This window comes from Scyliorhinus canicula, chromosome 4, assembly GCF_902713615.1.
Source record: "Scyliorhinus canicula chromosome 4, sScyCan1.1, whole genome shotgun sequence".
NCBI lineage: Eukaryota > Metazoa > Chordata > Chondrichthyes > Carcharhiniformes > Scyliorhinidae > Scyliorhinus > Scyliorhinus canicula.
In genome coordinates, this window is record NC_052149.1 from 184,392,250 (window position 1) to 184,408,957 (window position 16,708).

General features: G+C 41.5%; 1 protein-coding gene across 1 annotated transcript in view; it reads right to left on the minus strand.

The window, feature by feature from the left end:
- Positions 1 to 8,334: 8,334 nt before the first annotated feature.
- The window catches only part of LOC119965212 (dnaJ homolog subfamily C member 18-like), a 55,980-nt gene continuing 47,606 nt past the window's right edge, over positions 8,335 to 16,708 (minus strand). Inside the window, 2 exon segments of the mRNA XM_038795654.1 lie at positions 8,335 to 9,685; positions 15,454 to 15,626. Of these exon segments, the coding sequence (XP_038651582.1) occupies positions 9,561 to 9,685; positions 15,454 to 15,626 (298 nt within the window). The 3' untranslated portion in view covers positions 8,335 to 9,560.

The following is a 16,708-nucleotide window of genomic DNA, read 5'->3' on the forward strand; positions in this document are numbered from 1 at the left end:
GTGAGGGGCAAGGTTAAGAAGGCAAGGCGGGGCCTTTATGAATAACCTCAGCCGGTACAGGTATGCAACCTGCTCTGTTGGCCTTGCCCTACATCACAAACCAGCTGTCCAGCCAACTGAGCTAAACCAGATCACGGTTTAATTATATTAATTCTATTTCAATTCTATTACCTGCTCTCTGAAACAAGCTTCTTTGTTTTGGGGTCTGAGGTTTTTGAAAATATACAATGCTGGCTAAAAGAAGCTGGCGGTATCAAGAAGGATCCAATTCCACCTGCCTCCAGAATACACTGATCTCTGAGAAAAATTACATGTTTTCAGATCCCACTATTCTAAACAAGGTTGGGCCTGCAATCCACACTCCCATCTACTTGGATGATGGAAATAATTACTATAATTAAACAATAGTTGTGAACAAACCATTGGCTAGTTAACAACTTAACGGTGCATGAACATTTATTGAACAGCAATCATAATTTGACCAAGTTCATTACTGTGTTTTGGAAGGGAGAAAAGTGAAACAGCTATTAAGATTTTACTTCTAGATAAAGTTAACTTCAACAGAATGAAACAGAAACTGTCCGCAGTAAACTGGCCAATCTTTAAAACCTAAATTGGCTAAAGATCAGTGGGAGATGTTCAGAAAATAATTTTACGTAACACAGAAAAAGTTTATATCCCAGAGAGGAAAAAGAGGTCTACATAGGCACATGTGAACAGGAGGAGGCCTTTCAGCCCCTTGAGCCTATCCCGCCATTCCATGGGATCCTGGCTGATCAGTGGCCTAACTCCATATACATGACTTTGGCCCCTATCACTTAGCCAAAAAAGCCACCCGTGGAGGACAAAAGAGGCAGGAAGAATGTTTAAAACTGAAATTAACAGCAAACAAAATGTAACAAATAGTATATGAGCTGGCAACTGAGGGGGAATACAGGGAAAAACAATACGTTACAAATTAGAGAACACTATTAAACGAGAGTAGGAAAGAAAAGTTATCAAAATCAGCACAACTGCTGTTTTTTACAATTATCTTCAGAAAAAAAGGATGGGCTGGAGCAATTAAACCCCTTGAAAACCAATAATGATTCCCGTACCAGCCTCCCCGAACAGGCGCCGGAATGTGGTGACGAGGGGCTGTCATAATATATACCAATATATCATGGTGTAGACACACACTGATGGACACACACAGGGACCAATCAACATATACAAACACCGCAGCCAATCACCAGTTAGAATACACACACTATAAAGGCAAAGGGCACCACGGTTCCCGCTCATTCTGGGTGCTGCCTCTGAGTGTGACAGGAACTCATCCAGCCCAGCACTGACTTACACTTGCTGAGAGAATCAACTGGTTCGGACAAGGCTTAGGTCTCTAGTTTAAGTTAGCATTATTTAGACCCACAGTCATTGTGTGTTAGTTAGTTAGAAGTAGTTAATAAAATTGAGTTGAACCTTCATCAGTGTTGGAAGTGTCTGTTCATCTCTCAAGCCTACATTAGCCAACACATCAGGGGCTTCATTTGAAGCCTACTTGTGACAATAACCTATTTTCATTTTCATTTCATGATGACTTTGTCCATGAAAATAAGAAAATGTGGAAAAGCTACTTTGTGTCAGTATTTAGAGTAGAGAAAGAGATCAGCATGCCAAACATTCCAAGGAAACTAATACTGAATCAAGGGCAGGGTTTCCCCAACATTTATACATGCAAAATAACGGTAATAAAGAAAATAATGGTGTGAAAGAGTGACAAGTCGCCAGATGCTTTCCCTCCAGGGTTTAAGTGGGCGGGTACATTGTAGAAGCCTTAACAACAATCCTCCAAAGTTCTCTCAATTCAGGAACCGAGCACACAGTAACATGGTGTCCACATTACTAAACTAATAATATGGAGATAAAAACAAAAACGCTGGAAAGCTTCGTAGTCTGGCAGCATCCGTGGACAGGGAAACTAAGTTAATGGGTCCAGGATTTCCTGCCGCTTCAGTATGCCGGTATCAGGACTGAATGTGGGCCCCAATCCCACATCTGTCGGGAGCCATGCTGGGCAAGAGGTCCTCATGTTCAATTAAGGATGGCTGATGGGTTCCTGATGCTGCCAGCCCAGAGGTCCAGCAACTCTCGAAACTTATCAGCTCCATCAAGAGATTTGGGCACTGCTCAGGCAATAAGAGCATGAGGGTACCTCAAAAAAGAGGTTCCCTTGGAGGGGTGAAAAAAATTAAACCGTTTTGATGGGCCAAGCAGGTAGTCCTTCCAATCAGCAGGGAAACCCTTCTGATAATAGCATTTGAGCCATGGTTGCAGCCTTTGCTTTCAGCAGCTTCCTCTTTGGGGGAGGGAGCCTTTAGTTGTCATGACTTCCAGACTACTGCAGAGAGATTGCCTCAATTAAGCTGATGGCTGCTAGATTGCCCTGCGAACAACAACATTCCAGAAAGTGATATAAATGGCCCTTAATTTGGGCCTTAAATATGCAGGTTTACTTTTTAAATCTTCCACAGGGTGTGGACGTCGCTGTCCAGGCCATCATTTATTGTCCATCATTAATTACCTTTGAGAATGTAGTGGTGAGCTGCCTTCTTGAACCACTGCAGTCCACTTAATGTAGGTACCCACACAGTGCTGTCAGGCAGGAACTCCAGGATGTTAACCTAGTGACAGCGAAGGAATGGTGATATATGTCCAAGCCCCGAAAGGGAAAATGCTGGAAAACCTCAGCAAGTCTGGCAGCATCTGTAGGGAGGGAAAAGAGCTAACGTTTCGAGTCCGATGACTCTTCCAGTACCACTGCGGCGTGTTGAGAAATTATTGGAAAAAATTATAAGGACAGAATTAATCTACAGTTGGAGACGCAAGGATGAATCAAGGAAAGTCAGCATGGTTTGGTCAGGGGGAGATCATGGGTGTGATTCTCCAATTCCCGTTCGAGCGAAACGAGGCCGGTGAATAGCGGGAGAGGCTGAAACAAGAACTGCACCAGATGCCAAACAGTTTGCGATGCAACCAGCCTGTTCCCTTAGGTGACATTGGGATCCTACCATAGCATGGCAAGAAACCCATTATCACCACATAAGCCCAACTCCAGACAATTAACAGGTGCCTTTTTCACCTGGGGGTGCTGGGAATCTGGAACTCACTGCCTGAAAAGGGTGGTAGAGGCGGGAATCTTCAAAACATTGAAGAAACATTTAGATGAGCACCTGAAATGTCATAGCATACAAAGCTACGGACCAAGTTTTAAAAAATGGGACTAAAATAGATTGGTGTTTGATGCCCGGCGGAGAAACGATAGGCAGAATGGCCTTTTTGTTTGTGCTATAAGCTCTATTTCATTATGGACGGCACAAGTCTAAGAGTGTACTCACTGTAACCCATCCTCCTCCTGGAATCTGATGGCCATGAGGGACTCACTTTCATACCTGCCTTGTGTGGTTGATGCTATGGCCTCTTCCCCTGCAGTCTTGGCTTCTCAAACTCAATGCTCTCATCCCCTTCGAGGTTCACCTCATCGGAGGAAATGTGCAGCTCTCCCATGTTGGCACCTGGCCACCATGACAGCGCTAGGTTGTGGGATGCACAGCAAGCCACAGACGTGTAGCTTTCCGATAAGATCCACAAATTCTTCAATGCAATTCAACAGGTTCTCTTCCACCTCTCCCACCAGGAATAAAGTTCTTTTAAAAGTCCCTTCGCTCAATCCTCCCGAGTATAATCGAGTTGACTTCCAGCAGCAAGGCACCTTCTGGCAACTCCTGTGTCCTTTTGGTTTGATCTCTTCAAACAGGAAATCTGTTCTCACTAGCATTCTGATTGATGATGAAAAAGTCTCCACCTCTGCTTGGCAGCTGTTTCACTCGGTTTGTCTCACCAGGTTTCTGTCTGGCTGAGGCTGCGAGTATGTGTTGAACAAGGCCAGCTGCCCTTTTGTGTCTAGCTGTGAAATTTGGTACTTTCTATGAGCTTCAAACTGGGTCTCTGTCTCCATGGCAACCAAATCACATATGTCTAACTCTGGGCAGATTTCAGCATGATTACCGTCTGCTATTCCAGGATATTATGCTTAACTTCAAATTAAGAGACACAGATTAAAGCATTAGCATCTAAAAGTCTTGCATTTATAATAATTTGTTAAAATCCATCATAAGAGACTGGCAGCTAACATTGAGGATTATGGAATTGAAAGCAAACTTTTGACTTGGCTGGCTGGCAGAAGAGGGATAATAAGCAGGTACTCTAAAAGGCAGCATAAAACAAGTGGTAATACACAGGGTCTCAACTATTCACCATATTTGTTATAGAAATGGGAGACAGCTACATATCCTAGTTTGCTAATGGCACAACGAAGGGGGACAGGGGGGAGGAAACAAAGAATTAGCAAGAGGTTGTAATAGACCAGGAGTGGGCAAACTACGGCCCGCGGGCCGCATGCGGCCCGCCAAAGGTATTTCTGCGGCCCACCAAGTCATTAAAAAAAAAAAAAAAAATTTTTTTTTAAAATTTTTTTTTTTTTTTTTTTTAATTTTTTTTAAGGTTAATGGGGTGGGGCTGTTGGGTTACTTACTGGTATAGGGTGGATATGTTGACTTGAGTAGGGTGATCATTGCTTGGCACAACGTCGAGGGCCGAAGGGCCTGTTCTGTGCTGTACTGTTCTATGTTCTATATGAGGCGCCCAGAATCATAACCGGGTGAAGTAATTATTTTACTTAATATACTATGCGGCCCTTTGTGAATTGTGAATTTCTGAATGTGGCCCTTGCACGGAAAAGTTTGCCCACCCCTGTAATAGACTAAGTGACTGGGCTAAACTGGGACAAACTAACTTCAATGTAAACAAATTTGGACATAAGAAGAATAGACATTTCTAAATGGTGAAAAGTTGGGAACAGTGAAGGCCCAGAGACTTTATTCCATAGAATCCCATTCGGCCCATCAAGTCTACAGCCACCCTCTGAAAGCGCACCCTACCCATGTCCACACCTTCATCCTATCCCCGTTTGGACAGTGGGAGGAAACCAGAGCACTCGGGGGAAACCCATGCAAACAAGGGAGAACGTGCAAAGCACCCAAGACGGGAATCAAACCTGGATCCCTGGCACTGTGAGGAAACTGTGCTAATCAGCGGCCACCGTGCAACCCTAATTTAATGGTCCACGGAAAAAGATCATTAAAATGTCAGATATACATGTGCAGGACTGGAATTTAAGGATGTAGAAGTTATGCTAAAGCTACACAAAGTCCAAGTTAGGTTCCTGGAGTACTATGAGCAATTCAGAGCATCTGATGGGCCCCGAGAGCCACTTCTCTCTGCTAAAGGCAAGATAGCAGAATGTGTTAATGGGAGAATAAAGGTCAATGCTCAGTGAAAGTAAACCTTAAGAACATGTTGCCTGATGGGGGAGGGTGGGGGGTTGCACTGGAACAAAAAAAGTTGTAGATATTTTAAAAAAGGCTCAAGATTGAGAAGAATCACCAGAGTCTAAATATCTTATCTTCGCACAACCATCAGCACCTTTGCCTGCCAATAACACTTCCTCTGTCTCCTGACATCTTTAGCGAGTTCCCCCCAATCATTAATCTTCCACTCTGCCTGCTCCCTCCCTCCACTGATGCTGCAAGGTCTGCCGGATGGAAATTTGAGTCTGCATTCGCCGTCAGCGTAAACAGCAATATTGGCCCCAAATCCTGAGAGAGCTGGGGAACATGATTCTCAGCGAGATCTTGTTTCCTGATTTCCCCCTCCACCTGCCAGTGCTGTAACCAGGTTGGGACCCAGAAAGGGTAGGAACCTCATTTCAATACACTTTAATAAATTTAAATATTATTAAAGGGCTTCCCAGGCATATCCAGCACTGACTGTTCATACCTCACCGATGTTTACAACTAAATGAAAACAGAAATCAGTTAAGAGGAACCCATGATAAGTATAGCCCCTGGGGGAAAAGGATATGCCCCAGCAGTACCCTGGCCATTGTCAGGGTCAGGCCTCTGGGGTGCCCCAGTGGGTGGGGAGAAGAGGAGAATTTCAACACCTATGGGTTGGGGGTAGGGGGCAGGAAGAGGAGCACCCTGATGCTGGTGTTGTGGGGAAGGTTACCGCAATGCTTGATAGTGGGGGTCCCATGTGACTGTGGGGTGTGGCAGGAGTTGATTTTTAATTGCCGTTCAGGGCACCCTGTAATGATGGTGCCCTGATGCTTGTGGAGCCAGCCTGCCGGCAATCAGGCCCTGCCATGGCACAGTGACAGTGAAAATTATGCCTCCAGATTTTCTTTGCATGGAGTGCACCAAATTCTGAAGAGAAAACTCAGCTGTGCAGCTGGCGAGTTAAATGCAAGTTTTTTCGTCTCAGCCAGCACTCTGTGCACTGAAGAGGAATTTTCCACCACTGAGCTTTTCCCAGATTTTCTTTCTTTCAGATTCCAGCATCCACAGCATATTGCTTTTAAATTATGATTGTTTCAAATTTGCCATTCTTGCATTTGTCCTGATGAATGCAAGATTAAAAGTTTCTACAATATTTCTCTTTTCAGCAATATTCAAGTTCTACACAACCAAGTTACAGCTATCCAATTAGTCCCACTCTCCTTCCCTTTCCTCATAACCCTACTTTTATTCTCGTCTCATATATACACAATTCCCTTTTGGCAAGTCACTATTAAATCAGCATCCACCATCTCCTCATCCCAGAAGTGCATTTGAGATCAAAACTTCCATAATTGAAAAAAAAAAAACAGCTCGTCCTTTCAAGCTCTTTAAAATGTTGAACACCTATTAAATCTCCTCTTAATTTTCTCTCCTTGAGGTAGAGTCACTGATTCCTAGGCTTTATTGAGTTAATCATCTCTCTCCTCCATCCCTAGTACCATTTAATTAATCACCTCTGCACCTTCTCCAAGGTCTTAATATTGATTCTATGTGCCCAGATTTGGACTCCAGAAATTCTTGAGTTCAAAGACGAGGCAGCTGAAGGCACAGCCACCAATGGTGATGTGATTGAAATGAAGAATGCACAAGTGCTTGATTAACTGTGAAGTTAAACGCGAGAAAAATACTTTAAAAATCCATCAAACTCATTTTAAATTAACAATTGATCTAGAATTGCTGTTTGTGGAACAGGCAAACTTCCACCAGACTTTCTGTGTAGAAGCATTCCCTAACTTCACTCCTTTAAGGCCTGGCCCTACATTTTAGTCTATGACCCAATCCTAGACTCCACAACCAGCAGGAAGAAATAGTTTATCTCTACCCACCCCTCCACCTCTAATTTTCTTGAAAATTGCAATCAAATAACCCCTTAACCATCTAAATTCCAGGACTAGAATTCCCATTTATATACCTCCTCACAATTTAAGCCTTAGGTACAGGAATCATTCTTGTAATTCTATGCTGCATACCCTCTCAGGTAACGATATCCTTGCCTCAGAAGAGGATTTTCACAGTAACTTCATTGCAGTGTTAATGTAAACCTACTTGTGACAATAATTAAGATTATTATTATAAGGTTCCCAGAACTGCTCACAGTAGTCCAGGTATGGTCTAACAAGAGCTTTGCATAGCTACAGCAAAACTTCTGTCCCCTTGTTTCCTAGTCCTGAAAATCAGCATTCTTTTGGCCTCTAATTATTTTCTGTACCAGTCCAAGATGTTTAATGATCTATTTACATAGCTCACACTGTCCCTTTGGACCTCCATTGTTTCTAGATTTTTACCATTTAGAAAGTATCTGATCTCTCTCTCAAATCCAAAGTAGATAACCTCACATTTGTCTGCAGTAAAATCCATTTGACACTGCTTTACCCAAATATTAAGGATTTACCCTTCCTAACTTAAGTTTATGACAAATATTTTAGTATTAAGAATTCCTACCTCATGAGGTCAACCACTTAGCTGAAAGATATAGTGGCAAAAGTGGATGGTAAAAGAATATGCTGTAGTAACAAAATAACTTCTTAGCTAGCTGAATTCACCACTTTCCAACTGTCTCCCATAACTAAATGGAGCTCCAATCAGCTGATTGCACTTTTACCAAATATGAGTCACAAAATGAAGAATTCTGCCAGATTCAAGATAGACACTGCCTGAAATTTCCACTTTCCAATTGTTGCCAACTCGCTCAGTGAATTTTATGTCACCATTAACATTGACTCTGATGACGAGTCAACATCAGCTACCCAATATAACTGGCTATTCATGACCAAAGTTGATGTTGCAATTGGTGGGGACCGTAATAATTTTTCGTACTTCTAAACCCAACTATTAGGTATCAGCTCTCCTACTTTTGTTTTTCAAAAGCTCATAAGCCAGACTTTTACTGACAACATTTTCACCATTGAAAAATAATTTTATTCCAGCATTTATAAAGTCTCAAAATTGTGAAATTGGATATTATACAATGCTTATAAATTGATCATATTTGTTTACAGTCTTCTCAAAATACAACAATAATTCAACTAAAAAAACTATACTGGTGGTCTATTCCACTTAAATTAGTATTTTACAGCATGCAACTTCACAATCAAGTGTACGATTTATTACAATAAATACAACTCCAAATATGTACATTAAATATCAACATATGCAATTCATAGACTAGTTACAGACCTGGGGCCACATTTGTAAGATACTGACGCAAATAGTATGCTGTTAACTTGTATACTGCCTGGCCATATTTGAATAAGACTCCTGGATATTAAAAAGCTCTAATTACTGTTCTCATTAACTTTAAAATGAGTAAAGATCGGTATTTATTCAAAATATCATAACTATTTTTATTTAGACATTCTGTTTCTAAGCATTTTACTCAGTAACACAAACCCAATAAAAGTACTGACTTAGCACTTTTTGGAATATAATGAATTAGAATCTCTGTTCAAAACTACTGATCCTTCAATTGGCACTTCAGCACTATTTCCAAAATTTCATAGTGCAACCCCACTTTATGGCAAAAATCCTGCAAATAAATATGATTTATGCAACATTTTAAAGTTTCAGATGCGGCAACTTCAACATGTTTGTGGTGATAAACCAAAAACTTACATTGACAAAGCAGAATAAGAGTACATTATTAATGATATACTGCATTGTAATCACAATTAAAATGTCTATAAAAATGAAAACACCTTCGAGCCACCAGCTATTAAATCTTCCCGTAGCTGGCTATTGATACGTGCTATAAACCCACAATATTCCTGTTAAAAATGTTAAACTTAAACAGTCAGACTGGATCTGGAGTGGCAAACAGGATTATAGGAATTAATTAAAACAATATACTCTCATTGTAAGGAAACGTACCTCGTGCTCAAAAATGAAGTATAAACCCAAAATAAATAAAAATTCTAATGCTCGCTACAAAAAACAATCGAATTTAGCCAATAATCCCATACAACACAGTCATGGTTTCTCCTTTAGGACCACCCTGAATGAACAGAAACATTTTTTTAAAAATGAATTCAGGTTTCAAGTATTTTTGTTTCCGATATTAAATCAGTTTTAGAACTTTCTTCACTAATTTTATTCTGGGTTTTGTGATGTCAGCCAAAATTGTCGTCATCCTCCTCTTTGAAGTTCAACAATTCTGGACAATTTTTCGCAGTTCTCAGTCTTTAGGGATTCAGCTTTCTGCTTCAGGCGCTCATCCCTGTATAAAGTGGCCAAATTCTGCAGATCAGTTTCTGCAAAAAAAAATGAAACGTATATATCACTGAGTAACACCTGTGGCACAAAAGAAAATAAGTATAGAACAATTTAACTATAGTAAAAGATCTCCCTGCAGGATTAGAATAAACCAGAGGTTACTGCATGGGTGGCATCACAACGGCATGCTATCACAAACATGATAATGTATTGTCATGGTTTGATGACTGAACTTAGCCCAAGTACAAGAGGACAATTTGGTATGCATTGTTATGCTTTGACAGAGTCATCGGACTCGAAATGTTAGCTCTTTTCTCTCTCTACAGTTGCTGCCAGACTTGCAGAGACTTTCCTGCATTTTCTCTTTCGTTTCCGATTTCAGCATCCGCAGCAATTTGCTTTTAATTTGTTATGCATTCCCTTTTATAGGAGCTTCCACAGTTAAGAAGAAAAAGAGATAATCCAAATTATTGTTTCAGAATTGATAGAACATAGAAAACAAAATACCTAGGTTAGATATTATAATGAACACATCTCCCACTCGTCCATACCAATGCTTATATCAGAGACTGAAACAAAATAATTTTAAACTGTTATATTTAATCAGGTCTTCTACCCTAATATCACAGCAGCATGTTTATTAAAAATCCTTGATGGGATGTGGGCATTGCTGGCAAGGCCAGTAAGTGTTGCCCATCCCTAATGCTCAAGAAGGTGGTGGTGAGCCACCTTCTTGAATTGCTGCAGCACTTCTGGTTTGGTAGATTAAGAGATTCCAGGGTTTGAACCCGTTTCAGTGGTTTGATTATTGAGTTAGATCCAAGTCAGGGTGGTGTGAGACTTCGGAGGAGAACTTGCAGGTGGTGATGTTCCGATCCACCTACTGCTCTTGTTCTTCACACATTTGGAAGGTGAAGGAGCCTCAAGAGTATTGCTGCAGTGTATCATGTAGATGGTATACACTGATGGCAAAATGCAAGTGGCTGGGGGAGTGAATATTTGAAGTGGTGAGGGAGTGCTCACCAAGGAAGCTAACTTCTTCTGAAGGGTGTTGAGTTTTAGTGTTGGAGTGCATTAACCAACTGCACTTCAGCACTATTTCCAAAATTATACCCTTGTATTCCTGATTTGTGCCTTAGCTTTGGGGAGTCAGGAGAGAAGTTACTCTTTGCAGAACTCAGCCTCTGATCTTCTCTTGTAGAAACAACAAATTTGACTGGTGTGGTTATGTTTAGTCAATGATAACCTTCAGGATGTTGATGGTGGGGGTTTCTCTGATACGAATGCTGTTGAACATCAAGGGAAGATGGTTAGATTCCCTTTTGTTGTAGATGGTCATTATCTGGCACTTCTGAGGCATGAATGTTGCTTGCCAATTATTAGCCCAAACCTGAATGAATGTTGCCCAAAGAGTTACTAAAGGTACTGAACATTGTGCATAGAAAAATCCCTACTTTTATGCTTGAATTCTTTCATGGTATGTGAGCATTGCTGGAAGGCCAGTATTTTGTTGCCCATCCCCCAACTATCACTGAATCCCTACAGTGCAGGAGGCCATTCAACCCACCTCAATTGCACATCTTTGGACTGTGGGAGGAAACCAGAGCACCTGAAAGAAATTCACGCAGACACGGAAAGTGCAAACTCCACACAGTCACCCGAGGCTGGAATTGAACCCGGGTCTGTGCTGTGAAGCAGCAGTGCTAGCCACTGTGCCACCGTGCCACCCTATCCTCAAGATGGTGGTGTTCAGCTGCCTTCTTGAAACACCGCAACTGTAGGTAAACCCACACTACTGTTAAGGAGGAAGTTTCAGGGTTTTGACTCATGGACAGCAAAGGGACGGCGATAAAGTTCCAAGTCTGGATGGCTTGTTCCGTAGAAAGTAATTTACAGGTATTCCATCAGGGTAGCAGAGGTCACTGCTTCAGAAGGTGCTAAAGGATCCTCAAGCTACTTATATGTGGCACACACTGTTGCCACTGCATGTCAATGGTGAAGAGGGGGTGGAGAGGGATGAATATTTAAAGTAGTAGCGTTAGGAACAATGTATTTTTTTTAAAAGTTGAATTTTATATATTTGTTAAGAAAGGTAAAATGTTTTCAGCTTCATTTAGGTTGTTTGTGAGCTTTGGTGTCTGGGACTCTGGATATATTGCTAAATAAAAGGTCAGGTCTTTTGGGTTATTTTTATTTTTTTAAATGAGGGTTTACAACCCCTGAAATTAAATAGATGGGTCAAAAGTTTAGTGGCTGTGGAGAAAAAAAAAGTTTGACTGTTGGTTCGCGACAGTGGGCCAGACAGAAAAAGACTGGAGTTGGGGTTGGGTGGGGAGGAGTCCAGTGTGTGGTCAGAGAACAAAGACAGGGATTTTAAGCTCTCCGAGAACAAGGCAGTTGGGACAGTTGTTAACTGAATAATCAGTTCTAGGATTCCATAAAGTGATGAGTTTTAGCAGAGCTGCTATTGGAAGACTGGAGTTTAGAGAACTCATTTTTGTTTGCTCTGCGGTTGAAGAAGTGAGTGTGGTGTTTGGGTACGTCAGGGTTCGATAGGAGATAGGTGAAAAGCGTCAAATGAATGTTCAGGAATTCACCAGGACAAAAGCATTTGTAACTCTGCTAGTCCAAGCGAGAAGCCTTTGTATTACGCTAGCCGTAACACTTCACTGATTTGTGCGTCTGTAAAGTTATTACTGGGGTAAAGAACAATGGGAATTTGAATTGTCTTCTTGCATGGAGATCTTTCCAGACCATTTGTCTGGTATCAAATATTTAATTTTTCTTGCTTTAATAAATATTTTATTTGTTGTATTAAAAGTTCATCAGCTGACTACTGTGAATTTGTTCAATAACTTATCTGCATGATTTCTAAAAGAAAAAAGTTAGGATCTATCAAGGCAGGTTGCACTCTGAGATATAACTTGTCCAGTAACAGCAGTTGGGATCATAACAGTAGATGGGTGCTGATCAAGCAAGCTGCTCTTTCTTGGATGCATATACCTGCTTCTGATCTTATGAGAGTGGGAAGGTCATTAATGAAACAACTAAAGGTGATTAGACCTTAGACACAACCCTAAGGAACGTCTGCAGGAATGTCCTGGGGCTAAAATGATTGGTCTCCCAAAAATCACAACCATCATTTGTGCTGAGTATAACTTCAACTTCATCTATGGAGAGCTTTCTCCCTATATCCCAATGACTTTTGCCAGGATTCCTTAGTGCCACATTTTGTCAAAGACTTGCCTTGATGTTAAGGACTGTTACTCTCACCTCATCTCTTGGAAGTTCAGTTCTTTGAACTCTTTTGTGGACCAAGGCTGTAATGAGATCAGAGCCAAGTGGTTCTGGCTGAACAAACTGGAGCACTGGTGAGCAGATTTTTGTTGCGCAAGTGCCACTTGATAGTATTGTTAACAATAGCTTCCATAACCTTTCTGATAATCAAGAGTAGATTGATGGGGTGAAGTAATTGGCTGGCTTGGATTTGTCCTACTTCTTGTGGACAGGCCAACCTGTACAGTTTTCCACTTTGACGGCAAATGCCATTGTTGTAGCTTTGTAGGAACAGCTTGGGTGAGGGTGTAACTAGTCTGGAGGCACACATCTTTGGTACTTCATATGTTGTCAGGGCCCATAATCTCTGCTGTAACCAGTACTTTCAGTCCTTTCTTGATATCACATGGAGTAAATCAAATTGGTTGAAGACTGGCTTTTGTGATGCTCGGAACCTCACGAGGAAGCCAAGATCCACTTGGTACTATTTCAGGCTGAAGATGGACACAAACGCTTCAGTTTTGTCTTTTACACTGATATGCTGGGTTCCCTCATCATTGAGGGTGGGGATATTGATAAAGTCTCCTCTTTTAATTAGTTTAATTGTCCACCACCATTTACGAATGGATGTGGCAGGATTCCAGAGCTTTGATTTGATCTGTTGGTTGTGGGACAGCTTCGCTCTGTCCACTGTTAGCATGCATGTCGCTGTGTTGTAGCTTCATCAGATTGCACCCTCACCTTTAGGCACGTCTGGCATTGCTCCTGGCATGCCCTCCTGGATTCTTCACTGAACCAGGATTGATCCATTAACTTGAAGGTCATGGTATGGTGAGGCATATGCCACATCATGAGGTAACAGTTTATGGTGGAAAAAAATGACTTTGCTGCTGATGGCCCACAGCGCCTCATGAATGTCCAGTTTTGAGCCGCTAAATCGGTTCGGAATCTATCCTATTTACCACGATAGTCATGTCACACAACATGTTGGGCAGTATGCTCAGTAAGAAGATGGGACTTTGTCTCCACATGACTGTGTAGCAGTCTCTCCTACCAACACTTTCATGGACAGATGCATCTCTAATGGGTAGATTGGTGAGGGCAAGGTCAAATAGGTTGGTTTCCTCAGCAACTGGCACAGCCCCAGTCCAACTGATATTCCTTCAGGGCTCAGATAGTTGGGTCAGTAATGGAGCTATTGAACCACTCTTGGTGTTAGGCATTGAAGTTCCCCATCCAGAGGATCTCCTGTGCCTTGCTAGTGATTCTGCTGAGGAAGACCAGTAGGTGGCCTCACCACAAAGTTTCCTTGTTCATGTCTGACCTGTTGTCATGAGACTTAATTGGGTCCCAGAGTCATTGTTAAGGCCTCCCAAGGCCACTCTAAACCATTATGCCACCTGTGCTTCTATTGGGTCGCTGCTGCTGATGGAATAAGACATCACTGAGGGACGATGTCAGAGGTCTCTGGCGTTGTTATTTGACTGGTCTGTGGAGCATTGCTCTCAATTTTGGCAGGGTTGTCTGGGCAATTGTCATTTCATAGGTCCATGTGGGTGGCTTGTCCGGTTTTATTTCTTATTGGCTTTTCCGTCATGGTTCGGTACAACTTAATGGCTTGCTCAGTCATTTCAGAGGGCACTTTAGAGTCAACCACATTGTGAGAGTCTGGAGTCTGCTGTACACCAGACCAGGCAAGGATGGCATTTCTTTGAGAGCACCCGTGAACCAGATGGGTTTTATGATGATCAACAATGGTTTCATGGTCATCATAATTCTAGATTTAATCATCAATTACTTTGAAATTTCACCAGCTGCCATGGTAGGATTTGAACCCTGATCCGCAGAGCATTAGCAAGGGCCTCTGGATTATTAATAACATTATCACCACGACACTTTGGAATCAGATGCACTAAAACATTACAGGTACAATTAGCATTCCTGTTTAAGAAGTACTAAATTAGGTGTGCAGATGCTCGTGGCTGAATGAGGTTAGCTTCTGTGGCGAAATGACAACTATTCAAGGAAGTTTCAGTAGGTCTGCCATGAAGTGAATGATGCTTCAACAGTTTATGCTAGGAGACCGACTTTCAACCCGTTGTGAGCTTGTATCTTTTACTAATGGTAACACGGCTCCCTCACATGGTTCAGCTGAGTATTTACACATTGATCATATCTACCTATTACAGTTTAAAATGCAAAATTCTATTTCTAAACACTTGCAACAGAAATGTTTCTGCATGTTCAAACAGCTGAAAACATCTGCAGCCAGTCAGTCTGACTGTCTTTAGATTTAAAAAAAATGTTACAATGCAAAGAACAAACAAAGAACAAAGAAACGTACAGCACAGGATCAGGCCCTTCAGCACCCGACTCCCCAACACACCAACAAGGCTACGTCAACCATGCTGCCCGTCTAACATAAAACCTTCTACACTTACACTTCCGTGGTCCGTATCCCTCTTCCCATCCTATTGGGAGAAAAACATTTTTTTCATGAGCAAGCTAGGTCTTTTAAATGCATACTTACTTTGCTGTTTTTCCTTCCGGCAGCTACCTTGAAGGTTATCGATGTAGTCCTTCTCAACATTATTTTCCAAATTTTTTAGTGCAATCCCTTGATAGTCCTTCTCAAATCCTTTGTCAACAAAATATTCTACTTTAAAGCGTTCAGTTTCTCTGGACAAAATATGACCCAATGATCTGAATAATTAGAACAGGGATTACACAGTTATTTGCTACACGGGTCATATAGATCAATGTAGAAACCTAATTTTGCTATGCAAGTAAAACATCTATGGTACAAACCTGATTTACGATTAATCTAGGAATGAATATGAAGGACAAGGAGGTCAAATTTCTTAGTTCTTCTTGCACTTTTATGTTGTACTTTTTAAGCAAGTCAACTGCTAGCTCTGCTGTCGAAGGGTGCATCTGCACTGGGGTTGTTTTTGTATATAATTGTGCAATACCAGCTGGTGTGTGGAAATTTTGGAGGACCAGCATTTGTTACAGCCTTCTAATATCACAATGTTCAGCAACATTCTTTCAGGGAAAGATGTGCAAGTCCAAAGGTGTCCAGAAGGTTGGTGGGGTTGCGGGGATAGGGTGGGAGTGTGGGCCTAGTTTGGATGCTCTTTCCAAGGGTCGGCACAGACTCGATGGGCGGATTGGTCTCCTGTTACACTGTAGGGATTCTGTTAAAAATACATTCCAAGTTTACACGTATCCAACTTTCCAAAGCAATTTCTTAGCATGTTATTTTCAGATCCAGCGCTGTAATTAATATGTAATTCTGCCCTCTTGTGGTTGTACAACTATAAAATTGATCTATTAACTCATACATATTAACAAATTAACAAGTGCATATCACATATATAGGTATGTTTTAATATAGTTATGTCACTAAATTGGATCGGCACAGAGAAATTTAATCTCCCTTCCACCAATCTCGTCTCCAGGCACGTTGAAAAAACATTTCACGAGCACATCCAGTTCTCCTGTTCTCTTAATCAACTAATCTTTGTGTATCAACAGAGAAAGTCATTGCATGCAGCAACTATGAGTGACTGAGGGAGGGATGCACTACAGCCAAGGCTAATCCTATTCCGAATGGCGGTACACATTCACTTTTGAGGGTGTGGTGCTGAATAGTAATTGGAAAAAGAAACCCTCAGTGATTAATATTCCCCGTCTTGCATCAAAGTTCTTGTGCCAATTGCAGTCAGGCTTCCTTTATAGCCTTGCTTAAATTAAGAAAATAAATTACATTTACATAGATCCTT